The sequence below is a fragment of the Silurus aristotelis genome (assembly GCF_946808225.1).
Source record: "Silurus aristotelis genome assembly, chromosome: 20".
In the NCBI taxonomy this organism is placed as follows: domain Eukaryota; kingdom Metazoa; phylum Chordata; class Actinopteri; order Siluriformes; family Siluridae; genus Silurus; species Silurus aristotelis.
Window position 1 is genome coordinate 2,548,298 of NC_139593.1, and position 25,856 is coordinate 2,574,153.

General features: G+C 38.3%; 1 protein-coding gene across 1 annotated transcript; it reads right to left on the reverse strand.

Annotated features, from left to right (window-relative positions):
• Nucleotides 1–847: 847 nt before the first annotated feature.
• LOC310715624 (B-cell receptor CD22-like) lies at nucleotides 848–25,590 on the reverse strand (the record flags this gene model as incomplete). The annotated part of the gene is made up of 12 exons (XM_083522144.1): nucleotides 25,542–25,590; nucleotides 18,878–18,911; nucleotides 15,505–15,587; nucleotides 13,268–13,606; nucleotides 11,936–12,184; nucleotides 8,896–9,153; nucleotides 7,657–7,914; nucleotides 7,309–7,566; nucleotides 6,961–7,218; nucleotides 6,636–6,878; nucleotides 1,041–1,159; nucleotides 848–934 (listed from the first exon to the last, which is right to left on the reverse strand). The coding sequence occupies exons 3-12, from the start codon at nucleotides 15,560–15,562 to the stop codon at nucleotides 848–850; spliced, it is 2,127 nt and encodes a 708-aa protein (XP_083378270.1). The 5' UTR covers nucleotides 15,563–15,587; nucleotides 18,878–18,911; nucleotides 25,542–25,590.
• Between the last annotated feature and the right edge of the window lie 266 nt (nucleotides 25,591–25,856).

A 25,856-nucleotide genomic window follows, 5' to 3' on the forward strand; every position in this document is an offset into this window, starting at 1 on the left:
CAGCCCCAGCCCTGCACAACCAGGCATTGCGAAGTCCAGAAACAGAACTCTGCCACCCGGACCCCACCGGGAGGACCCAAAGGCCCCAGGTGGCGCTCCAGGCCCAAATCGAAGGAGTCGGCCAACTTAAGGGTGGTCCTCTCCCCGAACAAACAGGTGGTGGTAAAGTGGCCCTGACAATCAGAGCACCCTACATCGAAGAGGGCGGTCTACACCTTACAGCCCAGAGGGGTAGGTTCCCTGATCGGATGCCTTGGCACAGGAGGCCAGGCTGTTAGCCCTACCAAAGGCTTTGGGGCACAGCCTCCTTCCAGCAGGTGGTTTGAAGAGCTGCCAGACGTATCTCGGTGGGTCCTGCGTACGATAGAGAAGGTCTAATCGATTCGATTCAGGTCCTCACCTTCCCGGTTCAACGAATTGAGGCCCACCCTGGTGGAAACCAAGCAGGCTCTGGTCCTGAAGCAAGAAGTATGCACCCTCCTGAGGAAAGGGGCCATCGAATTGGTTCCTCCCTCAGTCAGAGTGTCAGGATAATATGTCCAGTACATCATTGTTCCGAAGAAAGACGACGGATTGGGGCCAATCCTAGATGTACATTCCTTGAACCGATAACCCATGAGGCTCAGGTTCAGGATGCTTTCTCTATTTCCTCATAGCCATCCTTCCTGCTCACAGGAGGTTTCTGAGGTTTGCTTCCAGGGGCGCAGCTTACCAATCTCGGGCCTCCCCTTCGGCCTAACACTCTCAACCCGCACCCACAAAGTGCATGAATGCAGCGCTAGCCCCGCTACGGCTTCAGGGCATCCGCATTCTGAACTATATAGATGACTGGTTGATATTAGCGCGATCAGAGCTCCAGGCGGTCTGACATCGACATGTCATTCTTGGGCGTAGTGTGGAGCTTGACCGTGTTGCGGGCACGATTGTCTCCCACCTGGATCACAGCCATTCTCACAGTAGTCGAGAGAGTAAGAGAAGGCCAATCACTCACTGTAAAGCAGTTCCAGAGGCTGCTAAGTCTCATGGCGGAAGCGTCCAACATGATTCCACTTGCCCTCCTCCATATGAGACCCCTCCAGTGGTGGCTCAGAGACTAAGGGTTCTCCTGAGGGGGCAGCCCACTCCGTACTATCAAGGTCTTGAGGCGGGCTCTTCGAACCTTAGATATATGGAGAGAACATACGTTCATGTCTCAAGGCCCCATCTTGGGAGTGCCTTGTCATCGCGTAACGCTAAGAACAAACGCATCCATCGCGGGGTGGGGAGCGGTCATGAGTGGCCGGTCCGCCCAAGGTTGGTGAACCAAGCTACATTGGTCATGGCACATAAACTGCCTGGAGATGATGGCTGTGCTTATAGCGAAGCAGATCCTCTTATGGTCCCAGGGTAAACTCCTCTCACATAACTTGCAAAGAGTTTGAAGTTATCATCATCTACAGTGCATAATATCATCCAAAGATTCAGAGAATCTGAAACAATCTCTGTGCATAAGGGTCAAGACCGGAAAACCAGACTGGATGCCCATGATCTTCGGGCCTTTAGACGGCACTGCATCACATACAGGAATGCTAATGTAATAGAAATCACAACATGGGCTCAGGAATACTTCCAGAAAACATTGTTGGTGAACACAATCCACCATGCCATTCGCCCAGCTAAATGTAAAAAAAGAAGCCATATCTAAATATTAACCAGAAGGGTAGGCATTTTCACTTGGCCAAGTCTCATTTAAAATGGACTGTGGCAAAGTGGAAAACTGTTCTGTGGTCAGATGAATCAAAATTTTTAGTTCTTTTTGGAAAATTGGGACGCCATGTCATCCGGACTAATTAGGAGAAGGACAACCCAAGTTGTTATCAGCGCTCAGTTCAGAAGCCTGCATCTCTGATGGTATGGGATTGCATGAGTGCGTGTGGCATGGGCAGCTTACACATCTGGAAAGGCATCATCAATAATGAAAGGTATATCCAAGTTCTAGAACAACATATGCTCCCATCCAGATGTCGTCTCTTTCAGGGAAGACCTTGCATTTTCCAACAGACCAATGCCAGACCACATACTGCATCAATTGCAACATCATGGCTGCGTAGAATAAGGATCCGGGTACCAAAATGGCTAGCCTGCAGTCCAGATCTTTCACCCATAGAAAACATTTGTGCATCATAAAGAGGAAGATGGGACAAACAAGACCTAAGACAGTTGAGCAGCTAGAAGAGTGTATTAGAAAAGAATTGGACAACATTCTTATTCCTAAACTTGAGCAACTTGTCTCCTCAGTCCCCAGATGTGTGCAGACTGTTATAAAAATAAGAGGGGATGCCACACACTGGTAAACATGGCCTTGTCCCAACTTTTTTGAGATGTAATTTACATTACTACCACCCTTGCAGCTAAACGTAAATCTCCACAAATATTTATAAGTACACTCCAAATTCTAGTGGAACATCTTCCCAAAAGAGTGGTGAGAATTATAACAGCAAATTGGGTCTAAATGTAAAATGCGATTCCCAAAAAGCAGATATCATACTTTTGACAATATGTCTGCAAACTTTGGCAATATAGTATAACTATTAGTCTAATAAGTAAAATTAGTAACAAATATCATAATCCTTGTCATCTGTGTGTTATTAAGGCCAGTTTACACACTCACACCCAAACACAAAAAGTGTGAACTTTAATGTGACAGAGCTGCAGCTGCGACTTCAGGATGGCTTTTTTAGCCATTTGAAAGTCAATTCTCAAATCTCTAACTCAACATGTACCTCAGTCATTCATACACATACTGTTAATAAACAGTTATGAGATATTCAAACACTAAAATTAGAATTGCTAGATAAACAATTGGCAACCTCAGTTTTAATTTAAAAAACATCAACATTATAATATAATAGATTTAATATTCCATATTAATATAGGGCATGTGTGGAAAGTCACATGCTTCTGGGCCACGGTTATTTATAAACATGGCCACAGAAGACACCCGACACTCTGCTAAAACAAAGAAATGAAAATTGTAAGTGAACTGCAAGTCAGATTGTATTTTATATATATATATATACTGGAAATGTAAAGATTTAATATTCTTGAAATCACAGATTTGGAACGACCAACTTGTCTTGCTATGGCTGATAGGGTCATCCCTTTGGCCTTCATCTGGACATCCTGCTGCCGGAGGCTTTCAGTCACTTTAGAACGGCCCACTATTTTGCAGAGTCAGTGAAACTGGAAGTTAGGCTGCCAGTTAAATAGGGGTTGATCCTCATCTGTGTTGTGTCAGAGGTGGGTTCAAGAATTAGCTTTAAATCATAATGCTTGTCATCTGTATCTTATTACAGTCACTTTACATAAGTTTGTCTCTTTGTGCTTTGAGGAATGGCCATAACCCTCGACAGAGTGTGTGGCTAAGCTGGCTGATTATACAGTGCATACATTCACACCCACCCACACACAAACACACAAATAGTGTGAACTTGAATTTGAGAAAGTTGAAGCCACTCAGAGTTCAGGGTGGGCTTGTTTATCAGTTTTAAAGTGAATCCTCCATGGTCTTACTCAAAAAGTACCTCAGTCCTCCATACAGATAATGTTGATAAATAAATATGAGTCTATGCAAAGACTTAAACTTGAATTGCTTAAGAAGAACAATTGGCAACATTATTTTAAAGAAGTCAACATGCCATAAATTCACATTAGGTTAATTAACACCCCCACTTAAAATATATTGATGTAGGGCATGTGTGGGAAGTCACATGCTTCTGGGCCATGGCTATTTTTAAACATGGCCACAGCAGACACTCGTACTCTGCAAAGACAAAGAAATGAAGGTTTAATGTTGCAAAAAGTTTGTTTTACTGCATGTCAGATTCACACTGATGAATATTTCTGATTTTGAAAATACGTTTCTGTGCAAGCATTAACAAAAAATACTTCGATAATGTTAGATTTTTATCATGCTCAAACGAAACTTCATTCTTGGAGAGGTTTTCCATACGACCTTAGATGCCCGTAGTGCCTTTCTGATATCAGGGAAGAATCACACAGCACACAGCAAATGTTCTTCTTCGGTTTATTGCAGGCAGCAGACACGTGTATTTATACACACATTGGAAAGAAAGCTGACCTAAAGTTGTTTCCTGTTTAGACAAGAGGGTATACTAGCCGGAGATGTGTGAGCCAGATAAAGACTCCCTGTATACCTTACATACTAACATCATAAATATCCTATAGACACTGAACAGACAAAGGAATGTGTGCGAAGCAGTGTGAGAACCGTTTTAACACTTACAGATAATACATCAAATTTTTGTCAAATGCACACCATCCACTCAGATTCCAATGCTTAGAAGCCCATTATAGGAGATTTAGGATGTGTATAGTGGTGAATATAGGAGGTTTAATTGCTCTGCAGCGATGTAACCCAATGCACATCAATGTAAATGAATGAACATCGTGTTTCCTGTTACTGGTCTTTACATGAAGCAATTTTAATATGTACCACTACGATAGAAGAAACGCCTACTAGTTCCTGCTACATCAACCTTGAGAAGTGATTGATTACTTGCTGCTTAATATTTGACATTTCTTACAATTTCTTGTTTTTCTTTTTCTGAACTGAGTTGTTTATGACAAATTGTCTAATTTAACAGAATTAGCAAATAAATTGTGTTTGTATATTGTACATAGGTAAGAAGGTACTGTAAGAAAATATTCAATATACACTCATTAAACTCGATCCACATTTTCCCAAAAGAAGTAGAGTTGCAGGGTAGATTTTCAAGCAACAACGTATGGTTTTTGGATATATTTAATAATCTCTTAATAATCAACTGTCAGTAGAGGTCTGCATATGTTTTATTAAAGTATAATATAATATAATATTAAAGCCCTGAATCCAGCATTTAATCTGAACTGACCATGACCTGACTAATACAGAAAAAAATGTTAAGATACCTGTAGATCCAAATTAAAATGTATTTCTCACAAAAAAAACAACCTTTTGCAATAAACTGCATTTCAAGATTACATGCAACACATAGTGAACAAGATCCACCCTCACAAACAAAAGCAGACAGATGGTAAAAAAAAGTTTTTTACTGTGAGTGTGTAGAACACAGAAAGAACAGATAACTCCAGATACTGGTGATGTATATTTCTAATCCTGTTCGTGATGCCAGGAAATGATGTATCCTGTTCGTGACGCTAGGAAATGATGTATATTTCTTGTCTTGATGGAGTGTAGATGTTGCTTGGAATGAATCTTCACAGACACTGTTATTTCTTTGTAAATAAAGTTTATTCAACACAGAAATTCAGCATCTTCACGAGCCTTCTGGATCAGCTCGGAGCCGCCGTATGGACGAATCGACGACTCCCGCTCCATGGCTACACACACGTTTAATAGTTTGCCCGTTCTCTGGGTCCGCCTCTTAATGTATAACAGATGTATATGAGCCTATTTCGCAATAATGTTTAACATAAAGCGAAGCCTGTCTTTGTCCAGACTAAATGTATCTCAGATGTACCAGAGCTCACTTTCCCAGACCATTCATCTTAACATCTAGTGAACTGGTCAGAGGTCGTCTCCCAAGAGGACATGCATCCTGGATCATATTCTATACTTCGGCTCATACTGATTTAAGGACGACAGCCCGTCTCATTTTCCCAGTCATGGCTCTTAAGATAAACACTATGGGCCTTTCATACATTTGGCTTAAATATTATATTTTAGTATATTTTGTTTTTATGTTTTATATATATATATATATATATATATATATATATATATATATATATATATATATATATATATATATATATATATATATATATATATATATATAATATCGGGGTTGAATTTTACTTGATTTATTCATTCATATGTTTATTTCAAAAACTAAGTTCCTGATGGACTGATTGCATCGAGTAGCTTTTTTGCTGACGTTCCACAGCTTTAAATGTAACTGTAAATGGCTGAATACATTTTATATGCTCTTTTAAAAAAAATAAATGTTGTTAAAGAGAAGTACACAGTTGGGGATTTGCTGTTATAGGAAAATGAATCATCTTTAAGCAGCTTACAGTAACTCTGATTCATCTGTACTGTACAATACTGTATACATTCACATCAACAATTTCTTGTACCGACTTCTTTACCTGGTTTATACTTTGGTCTACTGTTGATCCAGTTTTTGTTTTTTTTCTGTTAAAAGACAATTTTAATAACAAAAATCAGCATTGAATACAATATATTTAATGCATTAAAATATTCTCAGTCAAAACTAAACTGTTATAATCTTGTGCATTTAAAAACAGTAGTGTTTACCAGTAAATTATTCAAACACACACACACACACACACACACACACACACACACACACACACACACACACACACACACACACACACCCACACACACACAAGTTTTACAAAAATAAAAAAAGGCTTGACTTACATTTTAAACAAGATGATGACACCAAAGAGGCAAACACACACAACCACCACAAGACCTGCATACACAGCTACATTCATTCCATTTAGAGCCTCTGTATAGAAAGATGACGAAACAGTGTTTTTAAATAAATAAATACATTTAAACAGTGTGTTTCTGGTGAATACATTTATATCATCTCTCTTACTGGTTATAGTGATGGACACTGCAGCTGATCTCTCAGAGCCGAGTTTATTCTGAACCTCACAGTAGTACAGTCCACTCTGTAGAGCTCTGTAACTCTGTCCTGTTCCTACAGGTGATGCTTCATTCTCCTTAAACCAGGTGTAGTTCTCCACAGGTGGGTTACTGTCACTGCTGCAGGTCAGAGTCAAGGAACTTCCCTTCACTTTCTCACCAGAGGAACTGATAGACACGTTCTTTGGAGGATCTAAAATGGGTTGGTAAATGAGAAAATAAATCTATAATTTTATCTTCTATTGGCTGTAAAAAGATCTTCAGCTTTAACTTACGCAGAACATTCAGAGTTACACTGGTGGAGTTCTGATGCCCGACTTCATTACTGCACATGCACTTGTAGTCTCCACTGTGCTTAGAACTGATCTTAGAGATGTTGTAGGTCTTTTCTTGTCCTACTGATGTAATTCCCTGAAACCAGGTGTAGTTCTTCACAGGTGGGTTTGCATCACTGCTGCAGTTTAGCATCACTGAACTGTTCTCCACAATCTCACCAGAGGCACTGATGGACACTAAGACTTTCTTTGGAGGATCTAAAATGGACAGAAAGGTATCACATAAAAGGAAATCTATGTTAATTTTATGTTCAATTGGCTGTAAGAAGATCTTCAGCTTTAACTTACACAGAACATTCAGAGTTACACTGGTGGAGTTCTGATGCCCGACTTTATTACTGCACATGCACTTGTACTCTCCACTGTCTTCAGAACTGATCTTAGAGATGTTGTAGGTCTTTACTTTTCCCACTGATATAATTCCCTTAAACCAGGTGTAGGTCTCCACAGGTGGGTTTGCATCACTGCTGCAGGTCAGATTCACTGAACTGTCCTCCACCATCTCACCAGAGGGACTGATGGACACTGAGACTTTTTTTGGACAATCTAAAATGGACAGGAAGGTAATTTTTTAAAGAATACCTAAGAGAGTTTTATTTGTCATTGGTTATGAGGAGATCTTCAGCTTTAACTTACATAGAACATTCAGAGTTACACTGCTGGAGTTCTGATTTCCGATTTTATTACTGCACATGCACTTGTAGTCTCCACTGTCTTCAGAGCTGATATTAGAGATGGTGATGGTCTTTCCTTTTCCCACTGAGGTAATTCCCTTAAACCAGGTGTAGGTCTCCACAGGTGGGTTTGCATCACTGCTGCAGCTCAGAGTCACTGAACTTCCCTCCACAATCTCACCAGAGGGACTGATAGACACTGAGACATTCTTTGGAGGATCTAGACAATGTCATGTTAGGAAATTAGAAAGTTCATGGCCTTAAAATTCTTTCTTTATTTTTTTATTTTTAGATTTTCTTTTCAAAACCTGAATCCATTGTTTAACCAGTATTTTAAGCAACTGTTTTAATCATTCATCTTCTTCTTCTTTCGGCTGCTCCCATTAGGAGTCTCCACAGCGGATCATCCGTCTCCAGACCCCCCTGTCCTCTACATCTGCCTCTTTCACACCAACTTCCTGCATGTCTTCCTTCACCACATCCATAAACCTCCTCCTTGGTCTTCCTCTTTTCCTCCTTCCTGGTGTCTCCATCCTCAGCATTCTCCTACTGATATACCCCATGTCCCTCCTCTGCACATGTCCAAACCATCTCAATCTCACCTCCCTCACCTTGTCTCCAAAACGTCCTACATGCGCTGTCACTCTAATAAACTCGTTTCTAATCCTGTCCATCGTCGTCACTCCTAATAAACATCTCACATTTTTTAATCATTATTATATTAAAGCAATTCATACAGATTTAAGTTTTACTCATCATTTTCCCTGATTACAATAAGTATCCAATCAAACCGACATCAATATAAATCTACATGCAGAACACAGTGTGTTGACAGGAAGAAAATGTGTGTAGAAAAACGGGTTTGGTTAAGTATCGGTTTTTGAATGGAGGGCGGAGCCAGGAGATGTAAGTGGTAATTGTGTAATTACTGTGTGTAATTTTACTAACGAGTTCTGTTGTTTGGTAAACGGAAATGAGGACAAAAGAAAAGATGAGATACTTTGAGAGAGAAAGAGAGAACTAAAGCAACTCCTTAGATGAATACAAAGGCAGAGGATATTAAGGTATGTTAGAAAACCACGTGGTGAAAGATGTGCAGCCTAATGGTAAAGCGTAAGCCAAAGTAACACAACTAACATTATGACCCAGTCTCAGGATTATGTCAAAGTCTGTACACTACACAATGTAAGCTTTAACTTACACAGAACATTCAGAGTTACACTGGTGGAGTTCTGATCCCTGATTTTATTACTGCACATGCACTTGTAGTCTCCACTGTCTTCAGAACTGATATTAGAGATGTTGTAGGTCTTTTCTTTTCCCACTGAGGTAATTCCCTTAAACCAGGTGTAGGTCTCCACAGGTGGGTTTGCATCACTGCTGCAGGTCAGAGTCACTGAACTTCCCTCCACAGTCTCATCAGAGGGACTGATAGACACTGAGACATTCTTTGGAGGATCTGGACAATGTCATGTTAAGAAATTAGAAAGTTCATGGCCTTAAAATTCTTTCTTTATTTTTTTTATTTTTTTTTATTTTGAGATTTTCTTATCAAAACCTGAATCCATTTGTTTAACCAGTATTTTTAGCAACTGTTAGAATCAATAATCTTCATCTTCTTCATCTTCTTCATCTTCTTCTTCTTCTTCTTCTTCTTCTTCTTCTTCTTTCGGCTGCTCCCATTAGGGGTCTCCACAGCGGATCATCCGTCTCCATACCCCCCTGTCCTCTACATCTGCCTCTTTCACACCAACTTCCTGCATGTCTTCCTTTACCACATCCATAAACCTCCTCCTTGGTTTTCCTCTTCTCCTCCTTACTGGTGTCTCCATCCTCAGCATTCTCCTACTGATATACCCCATGTCCCTCCTCTGCACATGTCCAAACCATCTCAATCACACCTTCCTCACCTTGTCTCCAAAACGTCCTACATGCGCCGTCCCTCTAATAAACTCATTTCTAATCCTGTCCATCGTCGTCACTCCTAATGGACATCTCACATTTTTAATCATTATTATATTAAAGCAATTCATACAGATTTAAGTTTTACTAGTTCCATTGTGGGCAAACACTACCATATGTTTTTTTTTTTTTTTCTGAGACATGGAAAGACAGCTGACTGCAGCTTTTTAAACTGTTGCTGTAGATTCAGGCGGCTTACAGACAAGCATGAGTGGCTCATGTCATTGTAACTGATATGTGAGACAGAGAATATCTGAGAATGCCTCCATTCCTGAGAGCACTCTTTAACAAACCTGCATCATAAAGTGGATTGGCACTTTACCTTCTTGTGAACTTGTGAAATAAACATGATCATTTTTCCAAGATTACAATAAGTATCCAATCAAACCGACATCAATATAAATCTACATGTAGAACACAGTGTGTTGACAGGAAGAAAATGTGTGGAGGGTGGAGTTTGAATGGAGGGCGGAGCCAGGAGATGTAAGTGGTAATTGTGTAATCAGCCCTTGCACATCACATGCTTGTCACACGTCACTAATTATACACACCTGTTTCTCTTTGCCAGATTTAACAGGAAAATAAACCAGGATAAACATTTCAGGATTTATTGATCAACTGTACCCATTACATTTTGAAGGCAACAGCATAGATATTTCAACTGTTACTTGATTTTACTTTAGGATTAGGAGCCATAGGTGAAAGTCCAGCATAATTCTCAATCTATCATCTTGGACCTCAGGCTACTGTGCCCCAACCCAATACCCACATACCCTCAGGAGGGTTACACTTAGTATCCACTGTGGTTGCTTATGCTGTTGGTTTTCATAGTTTTGGGTTTTAATTTGCACTTAATAAAATAATCTGAACTTTCAGACACTTTCCCAGTGTGCAGTTTGTCACTGAATTACAGCAGTACCTCCATTCCTTCTTCTATGCTTCATTTTTTTTTTACACTATTGCTTTATATAGTTTTTTATATTACGTTATACAATAGACTGCATAAGAAAAAAAAAAAAAAAACTCACATCTGACACTGAGGTATTGAGCAGGAGATGGGAGATGTTCAGATCCTCTTACAGCACAGTTATAACTGCCTGCATCCTCACTGCTGACCCTCTGCAGGTGGAGTTCGTTGCTCTTGAAGGTGTTTGTGGTTAAATTATGTGTGTTTTTGGACCAGATGAATGTTTGATCAGTCAGACTGAAGGAGGTTTTGCAGGTCAGAGTGACTGGTTCTCCCTCTGTCACTTCTGCAGGAGCGATCACCCGGAGATCTAAGACAATTAGAGAAGGATTACAATTTTAAAGTTGTAATGAATCCAATAAAGCATTTACTTTAAAACTCTAATCCTTCAAATGTTTTTTTTTCTAGCTAATAATTTTCTTATTAATTTAATTTTAATATAGTTTTACAACTCTGGAAGTTATTATTATTATTATTATTATTATTATTATTATTATTATTATTATTATTATTATTATTATTATTTTTTTTTTTTTTTTTTTTTTTTTTTTTTTACCAAACTCTGACTGATCGTATTCATCAGAGAAAACACTTTGTTCTTTATTTTATTTTCTAGACAATGGTTAATCAAGTACATGTTTGAGATTTGTATTATCTTCTGCTGCTTGTGTAACCTCAGGCAGCGTAACACAATCAGAAGAAAGCACTATTTTCCCACTTCTGCACACATGAGCTCACAGACACTGATGATTGTTTAGTATGTTTGTAATAGATATGGAAAACAGTGTGTGCCCACTTTCTAGTTGTGCGTTATACATAGAGTTATTAGCTGCTGCTCTACAGTAAAACAACAGTAAAATCAATGTGTGTAAGCAGTGTGTGAACTGTAGACAGAAACTGTACAGGAACCAGTCTCAGATATCTAAACCCCAAGCTCTAATTCAGGCAGACCACCACCTTCTGCCCCCAACTCCTCATCCACTACAGGATATTTGGAATTAGGAATATATGAGGAATGCTAAAAAAAAATGTGTGTCTAATGAAAGGTCTGGTACATCAAATAATCAAAAACAATAACAATAGTGGGCTTAGAGGCAAATACATGAAACCCTCATCATGTCATCTGGTTTTCTCTGTGTTTTTATTACCCAATCAAACGTAATAATTTGTTCTGTCATTTAAATCCATCACCTTCTCCCAAATGTTCCTTTTTTCTACTTACTTTTTTACTCACATGACTTTTCAATAGTTTTTCCTTCATTAAATGTTAAGTTATGAATAGACCTAAAAGAAGAAGGTAAATAAAACTCACATCTGACACTGAGGTATTGAGCAGGAGATGGGAGATGTTCAGATCCTCTTACAGCACAGTTATAACTGCCTGCATCCTCACTGCTGACCCTCTGCAGGTGGAGTTCGTTGCTCTTGAAGGTGTTTGTGGTTAAATTATGTGTGTTTTTGTACCAGATGAATGTTGGATCAGTCAGACTGCAGGTGGTTTTACAGGTCAGAATGACTGATTCTCCCTCTGTCACTTCTGCAGGAGCGATCAGCTGAAGATCTTATACAATGAGAGAAACATTACATTTGAAAAGTTCTTCTGAACACAGTAAAGCATCTTCTTTTATAACTCTGCTCTCTCAAAGTGTTTTAGTATCCAATGAAGTTATTATCAGTTTTAAAAACTTTATATCATTAAGCAGTGAATGTTTCAGAAACACTTATTAATCAGGTACAAACCTCTGAAACCTCTTTCAGAAAAAAATGATTCATTTCAACATTTCAAACCAAACGCTATTTACTGTCATTTAGGAAATGATACCACAAACATCCTCTATAAATGAGACTGTTAAACGTGTAAGATTTAAAGGTGAAGGACGACATGCAGACACACCTAGAAATACCACCAGCCTTGATTTGCGTAAAAAAAACAACAACAAGAAAAACAGATGAGAATCAGCAGCAAGGATTTCTTCAGACTATGGGCACAAACGATTAACTCCAGGAGCATAGACACACAGGGAGGAGCCATTAACCAAGAACAATTTATTAAGAAACTATAAGGCATGCATGAAATTTACAGAAGAACATGCACTGAAATGCAGCAGCAAATAAGAACCATCTTATTTACATATTTTCACTGATTGCATCAGAAACTCAAAGTTATGCGAAGACCTTCTGGATGAAACCCATTAGTCAAAATATTATTCATAATATATACAAGAATATTTATTAGATAAAGATAATGATTTCAATTTCCTACAGTCTTTTGAAAGAGATCTTTCCGGAATTCAGATATAAACTCAGCTGATTGTCCTATTTTGCTAAACGAAACGTTTTGTTGATTGAATCTAGAACTAAAATAGAAACTGTCTGATATGAAGCGCAAACACTGTTACAAATAAATAAAAAAAAAAACTCAATCAGTTTCTGTAAAGATGCTCTGCAAAGGTCTTCATCCTTAAAAGCTTTTTGCACATTTTTTACATTCCAATCTTAGAAAGTTTGTGGAATTTTTGGTTTGACATGTTTTCTAAATGCAGTGAAAATTATTATTTATATGCACACAATTTATATACAACTGAGAGAGTGACCCAGATATTTTGAAGCCACTGTATATAGAAACTAAGATGATTTTATTTACCTGTAACTCTGAGTGTAATTTCAGGATAACCCTGATATCCTCCTCCAGATGTTATGAATCTGAAGGTGAACTTGTGTTCATCTGATTTCTTCACATCACTCAGTCTGAGGGAGAAGTGATTCTGTTTATCTCCTAAATACTCCACTCTGTCTGAGTAACCTGGTTCATTACGCAGATCAGTCGCTTCTACACCCGTAGCTGGGTTTATTACCCAAAACCTGCTTATCACTGTAACACCTGTTGGATGTGTGTAAGTGGCCTCCATAACCACTGTAGATCCTTTTACAGCACAGAGATGATGTTTGCTGTATTCCACACTCCATTCAGGCTCAAGAGCTCCTGAAACATGACACATGAAAGAGGTGATTAGAGATCATTATCCTGAGCCCCATAAAACACTGAGTTATTTTACAGCTTCTCTTCTCTCCTCTGGAACTCCGGGGCAGAAAAATACAAACTATTCTTTACTACTGGAAGGAAACTGTGCAGGATTGAGACACAGGGGTGTGTTCTGGATTCAGAGCTTTTTTTGTTATTATTTACATTATCATCCGTTATTCCCGTGTCACTGACAGACCACAGTATTATATCCTGGTGTTCAGGTTTTGGTAAACATATAAAATATTTCTGCAGTTATTTCATTAACTGAGATTATTTATAAAAAAGTTTATAACTATTTACTTACTCATGATTGTGTCTTATGCACATTTATCTTGTGGAATTCTGACTCAGAGAGGATCAGTGTTAAATCCATGGAATGCCATTTAGGACCAATATGAAGTACAAAAATGATGATACAGTAATTAGATATGAATATTATCCCGTTTTAAATGCATGTTGTTGTTTTTATTCTTCTCAGACCACTGATGGACACATACTTTACCCAAGTCCTATTTTATCTTCTGCCTAATAACGAGTGTGCAATATAAAAAATGTTGCAGTAAGAAATATCATAATTACATCTAAGAGCCTTTTTGCAGGAAAATTAGTAATACTGAAGACTATTATTAGATTTACTTTGATCTTTATTCATTTCTCATTATTATACCACCATGTAAAAGTGGGGACATGGTCGAGTGCTGGTTTTGGATTGGGGGATGGAGACGGAGGAATTAAGTGCTCAGGATCGCACACCTACACTATATTGCCAAAAGTATTGGGACACCTGATCTTTCCTGCTATATGTGGTTCTTTTCCAAACTGTTACCACAAATCTGGAGGCACTTAATAGTACAGGGTGATTTAACTTGGAAACCCAAAACTGTTCCAGCATGGCGATGCCCCTGTGCACAAAGTGAGCTCCTTCAAGATCTGGATTTCATGCTTTGGAGAGGAAGATCTTGTTGCTATAAAGCTCTGATCTCAGTTCTACTGAACACCTTTGGGATGAATGTGAACGCTGACTGCACCCCAGGTCTCCTCACCTACATCACTACCTGCCTTTCATAACACACTTGTGGCTGATGAACACAAATGTCCATAACCACACTCCAAAATCTAGTGGAACATCTTCCCAGAAGAGTGAAGGGAATTAGAAGAGGTGAATTGGGATTAATGTGGAATGCGATGCTCAAAAATCACATACCGCACTTATGAGCAGGTGACCCAATACTTTTTGAAATATAGTGTATAGAAAAAGAGATTCAAGAGCCTTGAGAGAGAAAGAGAAATAAAGAGAGAAGAAAACACAGACGTCTATGTGTGCATTTGCAAGCGTTCCGTAATATAAAGGTTATTTCATAGACTATAGATATTTTGGTTACGTGAACCATTTTCCCATTTTCGCTTCCCACTAACTCTCTGCTCGTTATTAAGATTTTTTTATTCGAAAGTTTTTCTGGCTTTAATGTTATATCCTGTTATATTTGAAAAGTTGATATAATTGAAATCCCTGATTATTGTAAGGTATAAAAGGGAGCAGGTGAAGAAAAAGCCCAGAAAATCCATGTAAATCAACAGTCTAAACAAAATGTGAGAAATTTATTAAAAATAATGACATAACATTTTATTTTAAGTCTCCAAATCTGAAAACAGCAGTGTGAGAATTTCCCCTAAAATGTTTAAAATCGATATAATTGGCATTTTTTCTTAACTTCTTCTTCTTTCGGCTTCTCCCATTAGGGGTCGCCACAGCGGATCATCTAAACATCAAGTCTAAACAGTAATTAATTAATTTATTTATTTACTGTACCCAGTGTGGGGTATAATGAGTGTGATAATGTGAACGTGTGACTCACCGGTAATCACAAGAAGAAAGATCAGACAAAGTAGAGAAGCCATTTTAAAGGACATCATTCTTCTATAAGGAATCTATAGGTAACTAAAAACAAATAAATAAATTAATAAAATTACACCAAGAACAAAACCCTTATACGAGCAACTGCAGGTGAACTGACATTCCTTTAAACAAAACTTCTTTGTGGTTTATATTTTTTGTTATTTTGTGTTTGATTTACTTTGATTAACAATTACAACATAAATTGTAACTGTAAACACAAATGTTCTCAAATTGCTATAAGAAATAAAAACACAGAGATATGTGAATATATTAATTACAGAAATCAATAAAAATAATCAAATTTAACGAATCTGAGAGGCAAAAAGCATCTGCTTAGCTATCATATAGTAATAAGCATATGGATAGAATTATTTTGAAAAATTACATATCAAGATACAAGCAATGGGTCTAACATTGGTTGAAACCATGCAGAAGTATATTTCTATGTACATATAGTATAAAGGGGTATAAATGTAGGAACACAAAAGCCATCACAATCATTAAGAAGTTCCAGTCAACTGTAAATGTTTGTTATGAATCAGCCTGGAAGAGGCTTCCTCTTTGGTGGCTTTTGACCCATTACAGGCAATTCAAAACTCAGCTTGAATTCGAGAATCCATGGATCCCTTACATTTTGATTGATTTTGATGGTAGAGCATTTTACAGAATGTTCCTTAGATCTTCTCCAATCAGTGACAAAATCTCACAAATGTTTACAAGAAGACACTGTAGGGTGCCATAGACACCAAAGCCAGAAGAAGAGGCAGAAAAAAAGGTAGATTGTTATTATTTCTAAGTAGATCTGTAACCATAACGATGGTAATGTAAATATTCATCTTTGTTCACACTGAGACTCTATAACAGACTATATAACAATATATATATATATATATATATATATATATATATATATATATATATATATATATATATATATATATATTTTATTATTATTATTATTATTATTATTTATTTATTTATTTATTTTTTTTTTTTTTACCAAAAATCAATTGAAAAATGCTGAAAGATTAAAGCTCAACTTTAGCTCAGGTCTAATGGTCATGTCACTCTGTATAATCACATGGTAAGACTGTCACTGATTGGCTGTGCTAAACTATGGTGCTGAACTTGTTATTGTTAGTTAGTTAGTTATGGTTTCACATAATGTATACTGGGTGGTTTTCTTTTGCTGACTGCTGCCGAATTTTGCAGGTAATTCAACATTAAAGGTAATTCAAAACAATCTACTTGAAAACAACGTGGATGCCAAAAGCAAAGCATTAATGTCTGTCATGGTTTATCCCTGCCTAAAGTACACACATGTAGCCATAAACTAATCAAGTTTTTGAATCCATTGATGTGAAATAAAAAAGCCATGAGTTAATGTTACGGTAAGTTCACTGAGTTCACTGAATGTAGTCTAAATAAAACTTTCTTTTGGCTTCTCCCATTAGGGGTCACCACAGCGGATCATCCGTATTCATAAACTGCATGTTCGATTTGGCATGTTTTTACGCTGGATGCCTTTCCGACCGCAAGCCTCCACATTTATTCAGGCTTGGGACCGGCACTAAGAGTGCACTGGCTTGTGCAACCCTAATGGCTGGGGCTGGTTCCCTGACTGGGAATCAAACCTGGGCCGCAGCGGGAGTGCCGCATCCTAACCACTAGACCACCAGGGAACCCTTGAATGTAGTCTAAAAAAAAAATATATATATATACACACACCAGTTGTGGGACGTCAGAGCCAGCAAGGCCTTCTCTGCTGGCCTAAACACTATCAAAAGCACTGACCTACATTTTCACCTTATTTTTTTATATTTGTTTCATGAAAATTTATTAATTTATTCCCATCAGTTTATTCTTTTCATTTCGTAGTGTTCCTCTCGGCCGCACTGCTTCCAGTACGTGTATGTGGATGTTATATTTTTTGTCCAATCAGATTTCAGCCTCTATGTGCTGTCATGTCAATCTAATCTGCCCAGGGCCTTCAAAATCAGTACTGCTGGACTTTTTACCATAGTCTCCATAAGAATTAGGTTTTTTTTTTAAACAATCTGATTTCAAATTCTTCTCAGCGAATTAGCGTCAGAATAGTGTCAGCATTTTTCCGTTCTCTGATTGGTTGGTCAGAGGGAAACCGTTACAGCCAAGTTCAACTGGCAAAACACGTCTGTAGCTCTGCATACATTAACACATCTGAGTTAGCCTTTTTCATGCCTACGGAGGGAGAAAAATTTATTTGGTCTCAAACATATTTAAAAATCCATTTTAAAGATAAGCTAGACATCATGAGGAGGTCATCCAACTCTGAATCTAGCTAGCTTGTCTCAGCCTGGGAAAGGTTTTGGTTCACCACTTCCAGACCAGTGAATACGAGCAGTACCACTGGATTACAGCCTCTGAGGAGCGCTGCACATTATGAGTCTGCATCTCTGGTGAGTACGTTGTATTTTATGAAATTTTGTATGTTTTTGACATGTTATTAGACAAATATTGATTCTGAACATGTTGTTATATTGCGTTTTGTATTGTATTGATGGTTTCTATAATTGTGACGTGATAGTGGTGGTATTAAGCATATATATAAAGCAGTTTTATTACTTGTGCATGAAGTTATGCAAATATTAGCGCATGGACTAGTAGCACAAATGGCTGTTATTGTTAATAATTGCTCAAGAAATATCAGCATTTTATCCCAGCAAAACTGATTCAACTCATCAGGCAATAACCAAAGCAGCCATGAGGAAAATACAAAACGTAGTATGAAGTAACGGTATCAGTATGAGACAATAAGGCCAATCGCGATATCTCCATGATACCTGGAGAAACCTGAAGGTCCTATACATATATATATATGTCTTAGTATAAAAACAGCCAGCGATACGGCAGAATAAACTATTAAGAATATAAACATAAAGCCTTTCAGTATTTAGTTCATTATTTAAGACTGAAGTTCTGAATGTCTACTCACGCCTCATGTGCACCACCACAATAAAGAACAGAGTGATAGAAAGGGTTTTCCTCTCACATGCTGTCTTTTGGATGTTGGTTGGTCCTACATTTGACTTTATTTTACTAACAACACCACAATATCTGAAATATACCTTATCACAATATTGATAGCTCGATACACAGTACACAGAAACACATATATCCATTATTCCCAGCACACAGAGGCGATCAGTAAAAGTGCTAAAGTTAGCAATTAATGCAAATGCACTGGGAAAAAACAATACCATTTGAACATATCTATGTTCTGGAAATGTAACAATTAGACTAAAGAGTACATTTGGAAAAACCATTAGTAAGAACATTTTTTTTTTTCTTACCGTGTCTTCTTGACTTTCATGGTCAGCAGAAAGACTGAGAATAAAATAAAGTGCAAGAGAAAGAGTGTGTGGGTGAGAGGTGTTGCCGTTTCACATAAATGCAACATAGTGTTTCCTCTTTTAATTGGCGCTGAAGTTGTCACTCTTTCTGAATTTGAGAAAATCCTCCCATGAAGACGACTTCTCACACTCGGAATAGTAAACGGTTCGCAGTGTGTAGCACATCAGCAGCACCATCAGCACTGAAGCAGAACATTTCAGAGCTGCTTTCTGGCTTGTCTGTGATGAAGTCATTTGCATTTTCCTTTAGAAAAGCAGCTGCCCTGCAGCTTCATGCTCGAGTGATCTCATAAGCATAAGCATAAAAAAAAAAAGATAAAGAAAAGAAAAGTCACCGCAACAGACTTTTCATCATTTCCTTCTTTTGCAATGCAAAGATATATTTGTGGTAATGTTACCTTGGTGATGAAGTCGGCTGTGAAATTATATTGGCTTTAATAGTCAAAGTACAAAGCTGATGAACAGACTGAATGTATGTACCCTCTCTAAGACCCTTTAGCACTAAACAACTAGCACATAACCCATTATAAAGCTAACATGCTGGTTAATGTTTCCATTAGCATGATGCTAATATGCTCAGCTCAACTTTAACCATCTGAAAGGTTCATTAGCATGATTTAGCCTTCAGATTAATAGCAGTGTCCTGTTGCCTTTGTTAATGTAGTAAATTGTGTCTGTCCAGAGAAAGCATGTCTGTCCTCTGTGGCCATGTTTAGGATTTAAACTAGTGCTGAAGTATGTGATATACACCGCAAGCGCCATCTTTTATCTCGAAAACCTGCTCTGGACTGATTTAAATATCACAAACTCTGTCTAGTTTACAGCCTTCAGGACATGCAAAAGTTTAATCAACTCATCGGTCCACTGAGTCTGATCACGTCAATAATGCTTAATTAGCTTCATTAACTGGTGTACTTATTGTATTGTATTGTATTGTATTTTATATTTATTACTATAACTGTAATACAAAAGCAAAGTGATTGTAAGGCATCGTTACAAAAAAAGCTTTTACTGCAACCATTTTCACACATTAAAAAGCGAAGCTTGGTGTGTCAGCATTAATGGAAACACCGTGTATGCAGTATTTCTTTTTTTTTTTCTACAACCCGCTCAGTGAACATGTGTGAAGAGAAAAAGAGGGGGTTTAGATGAACTGAGGAAGTGAAACCCACAGCACGGTCAGCTTCAATCCAACAGCAGCAAATTCACACGTTCCAAAAATTCAGTTTTACTTTATATAAAGAGGTATAACACACTGCAGAATAGAAATATATATCATATTCATAATATGAAGAGTATATTTCTATTTTTCTCACTCTTTTATAAACATTTATATGAAGAGTATAATGTTTTATTTTCCTATTTACCATTTATTTTAACAGAACCTGCCACAGTTTAATTTTTATTGATGTGCACTGCAGCTGCTGTGCCACACGGGGCAGTCACGAGACTCTACTGTTCTAAACATATATATATTTAAAAAAAAATATATAAATTTAGTGAAATAAATATTGTTTATAAAGAAAAATAAATAAATAAATAAATAAATATCTGATATCTGTTTGCTTAGTGAGATTCTTAGGCAGTAATTAAAAGAAATATTTGAATGTAAATAAATGTAACATTTTCTATGGATTAGTTGTATCCAACTGGTCAATGATGTGTAGCTTGTGTTTTACTAAATATGAAACCACCACCATTAACCGTACATTCTACATTTACAGGTGATCATTTACCAGAGGTGGGAAGTAAGGAAGTAAAAATTCTTCGTTACTGTATTAAAATAGATTTTTCTGGTATCAGTATTTTACTTCACAATTTTTTTTTTGACAACTTCTTTCACAAATATCTGTACTTTCTATTTCTTATGTCAATATTTTTTCTTCTAATTGTGCCATTTTCAGCCAATCAACCTGTTTCCTGTCATTGTGCTGCTTTTTCAATCCCCCCGTGCATCATTTCCTGTCTCTCACACATCACAGATGTAGACTAGTTTATGAAGCTCACAATGAGCAGGCAGAAGGCAGTAAGAAGTCTGGCGTTAACGTGGATGAGACAGAGGGAGTCACTGATTAAAACATGACTGAGAACAGAGACATTCCTGATCACCTGATCATCATCATCTTTTCTCTGCTTGTGTTCTATATGGTGGATCTTCAGCCTACATTCATTAGGTAACTACTTCTTCTTTTGGCTGCTCCCATTAGGCGGCAGCACAGCTGATTATCCGTCTCCATACCCCTGTCCTCTCCATTTGTCTCTTTCAAACCAACTACCTGAATGTTTTCCCTTCCCACATCCATAAACCTCCTCATTTGTCTTCCTCTCCTTCTCCTTCCTGGTGTCTTCATCCTCAGCATTCTCCTACTGCCCCATGTCCCTCCTCTGCACGTGTCCAAACATCTCAATTGGGCCTCTCTCACGTTGTACCCAAAACGTCCTCCAAGATCTCAGGTCTCACCACAGTCTTAAACTTTCCCTTTCACTCTCACAGATACTCTTTTATCACAAATCACTCCTGCTATCACTCTTCTCCACCCACTCCACCCTGCCTGCACTCTTTTCTTCACTTCTCTAACACACTCTCCATTATTTTGCATTGTTGACCCCAGGTACCTGAACTCCTCCACCATCTCCACCTCTTCTCCCTGCAACCGCACCCCTCCACTGCCCTCCCTCTCATTCACACACATGTACTCTGTCTTACTCCTACTGACTTTCATTCCTCTTCTCTCCTGCATGTACCTCCACCTCTCCAGGCTCTTCAATATGTAAAGGGTCTACTTTTATTTGTTTTCACTGATAATAACAAAAAACTAATGTGCTTTTATAAAATTAAGAAAACAGACAGGGGGCGCTCTCTGCTGTCTCTGTCAGCTCTCTTCACAGACACAAATAAAACAACCTGAATGCATATTTGCCTCACAGACATAATACATATATAAATAGAAAACGCAAAAAGTCTACTTTTAAATAAACCAATTTACATCACAAATATTCTCTGATTCATGCCCATGTTAAAAGCATGTATTAATTTAAGGTACATTTAAACAGATAAAAATGTGCGATTAACAGAACTCATGACAATCATGCGATTAAATATTTTAATCAATTGACAGCCCTAATATCAGTATGACGTGACATCCAGTTAACAGCGTGAAACTAAAACAGGTAGAAGTAACAGCTACTTTTTACATATAAATGTCAAAGCCCAAAATTCTTTACTTTAACTTGAGTAAAAAAGTGTACTGAGTGTCGACTGAGTAAAGGACGTGTGTACGTGTGTGTGTGTGTGTGTGTGTGTGTGTGTGTGTGTGTGTGTTTATACAGTATATACCTGTTGAACGTGTTGCAGCTTGATGTCTTTTTCAGATAGTAATTATTACTTGGAAGTTCAATAGATTAGCAGAAAATAAGAGTATGTTCCGGTAGATTCAGACTAATAATCTACTGTATCTTGGTTCTGCGCTGTTAATGAAGACCTTCGTGTACGCATCACGGCTCTGCCCTTCCCGCCGCTTTTGTTAGTGTATGGTTATGAGCTACAAAGATTAACATTTTAATCGCTGGAGATAATTGAACAATTGACAACCTGTGGTTTGGATTAAGGAAATGAACAGTACACATGCGGTTAGTGAAGTAAAACATCCCTCCCACCCACCACGCAGTATCAATGTAGGGCATGTGTGGTAAGTCACATGGTTCAGGGCCATGTCTAAATATAGCTATAGCAGACACACTTTGACAGAAAAGTTTGCAAAGATAACATCTAGAGAATTGCTTACAAAGTATGTTTTGTAAGTTTTAAAGAAATAACAAATAAAATATATACATTAACATAGATATTATGTATAGATGCTGCACAATCAAGGAAGTTTCAATGTTATCAAAGACCATCAGGGCTGGCAGCTTCTCATGCATGGATTCCCTTCAACTGTTTTGTCAACAGGTCAACTGTGAAACGCATCCTCATGTTTACTAGATAAGCAGGGGTGCTATTGTTCTCTTGTGCAGAGCAAATGGGGGAGCAGCTACAGTAGGTCTGGGATAGGACTGATACTCTGACTCCATGCTTTCACTAGATCAATCATTTTATTCACCAGGGATCTCACTTTTCCCATGATGACAGAGGGAATATATGTCTTAAATCTCCTTCCTTCTCTTCGTAACTATGCCTGCTGTTGTCTTGTTGCCTTTCCCCTACTTCTTTTCTTCCAAGGCTTCTTTTGGACCTCCTTTGGAATTAGCTGTGAAGAGACTGCAGCTGCCATTTGTAGGATGTTTAGCTTGTCTCGGCTATAAACAATGGCTGCATGATGTTGTTGTCCCCAAGAGGTATAGCTTTCCAGAATGAATGCTCCAAAAGCCAGGATAATATTTAAAACTTCTCCAAATTTCATCATTTTAGATGATGGCTGTGTATCTAGTGGTCGACTGCAACAAGCAGCCATCCAGGTTGATGCCTGCACTTTAATCCATCCTCAACTTGTGCAGTAATTGGCACTAAAATGCAAGACTCTTCATGCAACCTGTGGTCCTGAGCACATTTTAGTAGACTGTTAATATTAATTAAAGTCCAAATCCATCCTTAAAGTTCTTGAGTTATTCCCAAAGCATTACGACGCAGCTTGAGTACCTGGAAGGGAACGTTCTGTATTCACGAGTAGTATATACGGGTGCTGAGTATCACCCACACACTCGTGGTTCCTGACACCTTTTCTTGACATCTAGCTGAGCCCACACCCAGATCGGGTGCCTTCCCTTTGTGCCTTCCCTGTGTGCCCATCCTTCCAGTCTCCTGTGTTTGGTGTTTCTCTCTCCTTCCAAAGCAGTTGTCTCTCCTTTTTATTGGGCTTCAAATGGACTAAAACATTGCACACGTATTAGTCTCCATCAGCTGCATGTGTACGCTACCACTCGGGTCCACCCTCCACACGCAAAGCAGCACCTTCTGCCACAACTACATGAAGGATGTCTGGTGTTGCTGGAAGAAAGAGCAACAGGCAGTAATTAACCCAGCAGATCTTTCTTTATTTTACTTTAACTTTCGCCCTGGTGCTTTTCTTTCCTACACTGAAGCCGGGTCTTACCACGCTCTCACGGTTCCGGACACCTTTCCTCAGCGTCCACCGAAACCCACTCACGGATCAGCCCATCTTTCTCTCTTCATCCATTCGTGCTCAGTCACCACTAGGTGACTCTTCCGCTCTCCTCTGCTTGGTGCCTTTCTTCTCTTTATTGGCATCGCCGGACTAAAACACAGCGCATTGATAAATCTCATCAGCTACAGCTGAAGTCTTACTGCTCATTCCCTCCATTCACTTGTGAGAAGAGATCAGTTACACACACCCGTGTGGTAGATCATCAACACGCCTTACTGACACATATACTGATATCCAAGTTGTCCTGAGAGACATGCTGAGAAGACACTGTATCTAAAATTAAAAGTTTTTTTCTTATCTTTCTGCTCTGAAGACCATGTCTGCACTTTCACCTTCTTCAATATCTCCTTCAGCATCAGTTATACATCTAGGGTAAGAAGTGAAAATGTCTATATTTTACCCAAGGTTGTCCAAATCAGAATGTAGAGCCACTGTGGTGTTCTTCTTAAGGCATGGAAGCTCAGAGATATCTTCAACAAGGTTCTGAGACACAACGATATCCTCTTAACAATCGTCAGACCGGGAGAGAGAGAAGGCAGCACATGGTGGACATCGGGTCAGGGATAAATAGCACCGAGACACTCATTGGTGCCTCTGATTATACATCTCCTCTCCTGTATCTCGAAAGTTAGCATTTTCTGCATCCATTTTATTAGGGTCATGTTCTGTCATGAGCAGGATGTGGATGCAAGTGCAGAGAATGTTGAATAAACTGCAAATGTACATGTGCTAAGTGACGGTGATGTGATGGTGCTGATGCCAATCATAGCCATTAATCCTGAAAGTCATACTGTGTTTGTGTGTCTGAGTTCTGTGTTTTACTTTTTTAATAAAAAGTATGTTCATGTATTTCAAAAATCACTCACATAAAAAGTGTCGTATTTTGGATATTTATTTGCAGTAAAAACAAAGCAAAAGAGGAATGTGTACAGTATATAAGCTGTGATTGGTAAAAGCAGCTGTACTGTAATGTATAGTAGTGCTTTATCCTGGTCAGAGCCACAATGGACCAAAGAGTCAATTCCAGAAATAATAAATATCTATTTCACTAAAGCCAGTAACTCAAAACCAACTCTACTTAGAAGGTCAGGATAATTTCAGCACATCAGAGTAACATGGATGCTCATGCCATCAACTGTAAATAAAACATTACTTCACTATTTTAAATAATTCTTTAGCAGTTATTACTGTATTTTATACAAATTAGCATAAGCACATTAGCAGCTTAAATCTATAACACTGACCTACACTTTATAGATTAGAGAAGGTTATATATCATCAGTATTGCTGGTGTCAGAACTCAGAACCGTCTCTGAGTGGACATGTCACAGGTGGATTCTTTGTTGCAATTGATTCCCAAAGTAGCACACTCAATAATAATAATAATAATAATAATAATAATAATAATAATAATAATAATAATAATAATAAAATAGACTCACAATATACCTCAAAAACCAATGAAGGATCTTCAGTTCTCAGATGAGGAAAAGCAAAACTTCTTTATTGCAGTCATGTTCCAATGAGCTCAACAGAAGGTGGTCACTCGATCAGGTCAAAATAATTGTCAGGGATTCACCCTGCCACGCCCCCCTCTGTAGCTGTCAGGGATTCACCCTGCCACGCCCCCGTCTGTAGCTGTCAGAGATCCACCCTGCCACGCCCCCCTCGATAGCAGTCACGCTGCTTCCCAAGATTACCGACAGCTGTGGCTCATGAAAGATCAGACTACATAAACTCACGTTCTTGAGTCACAG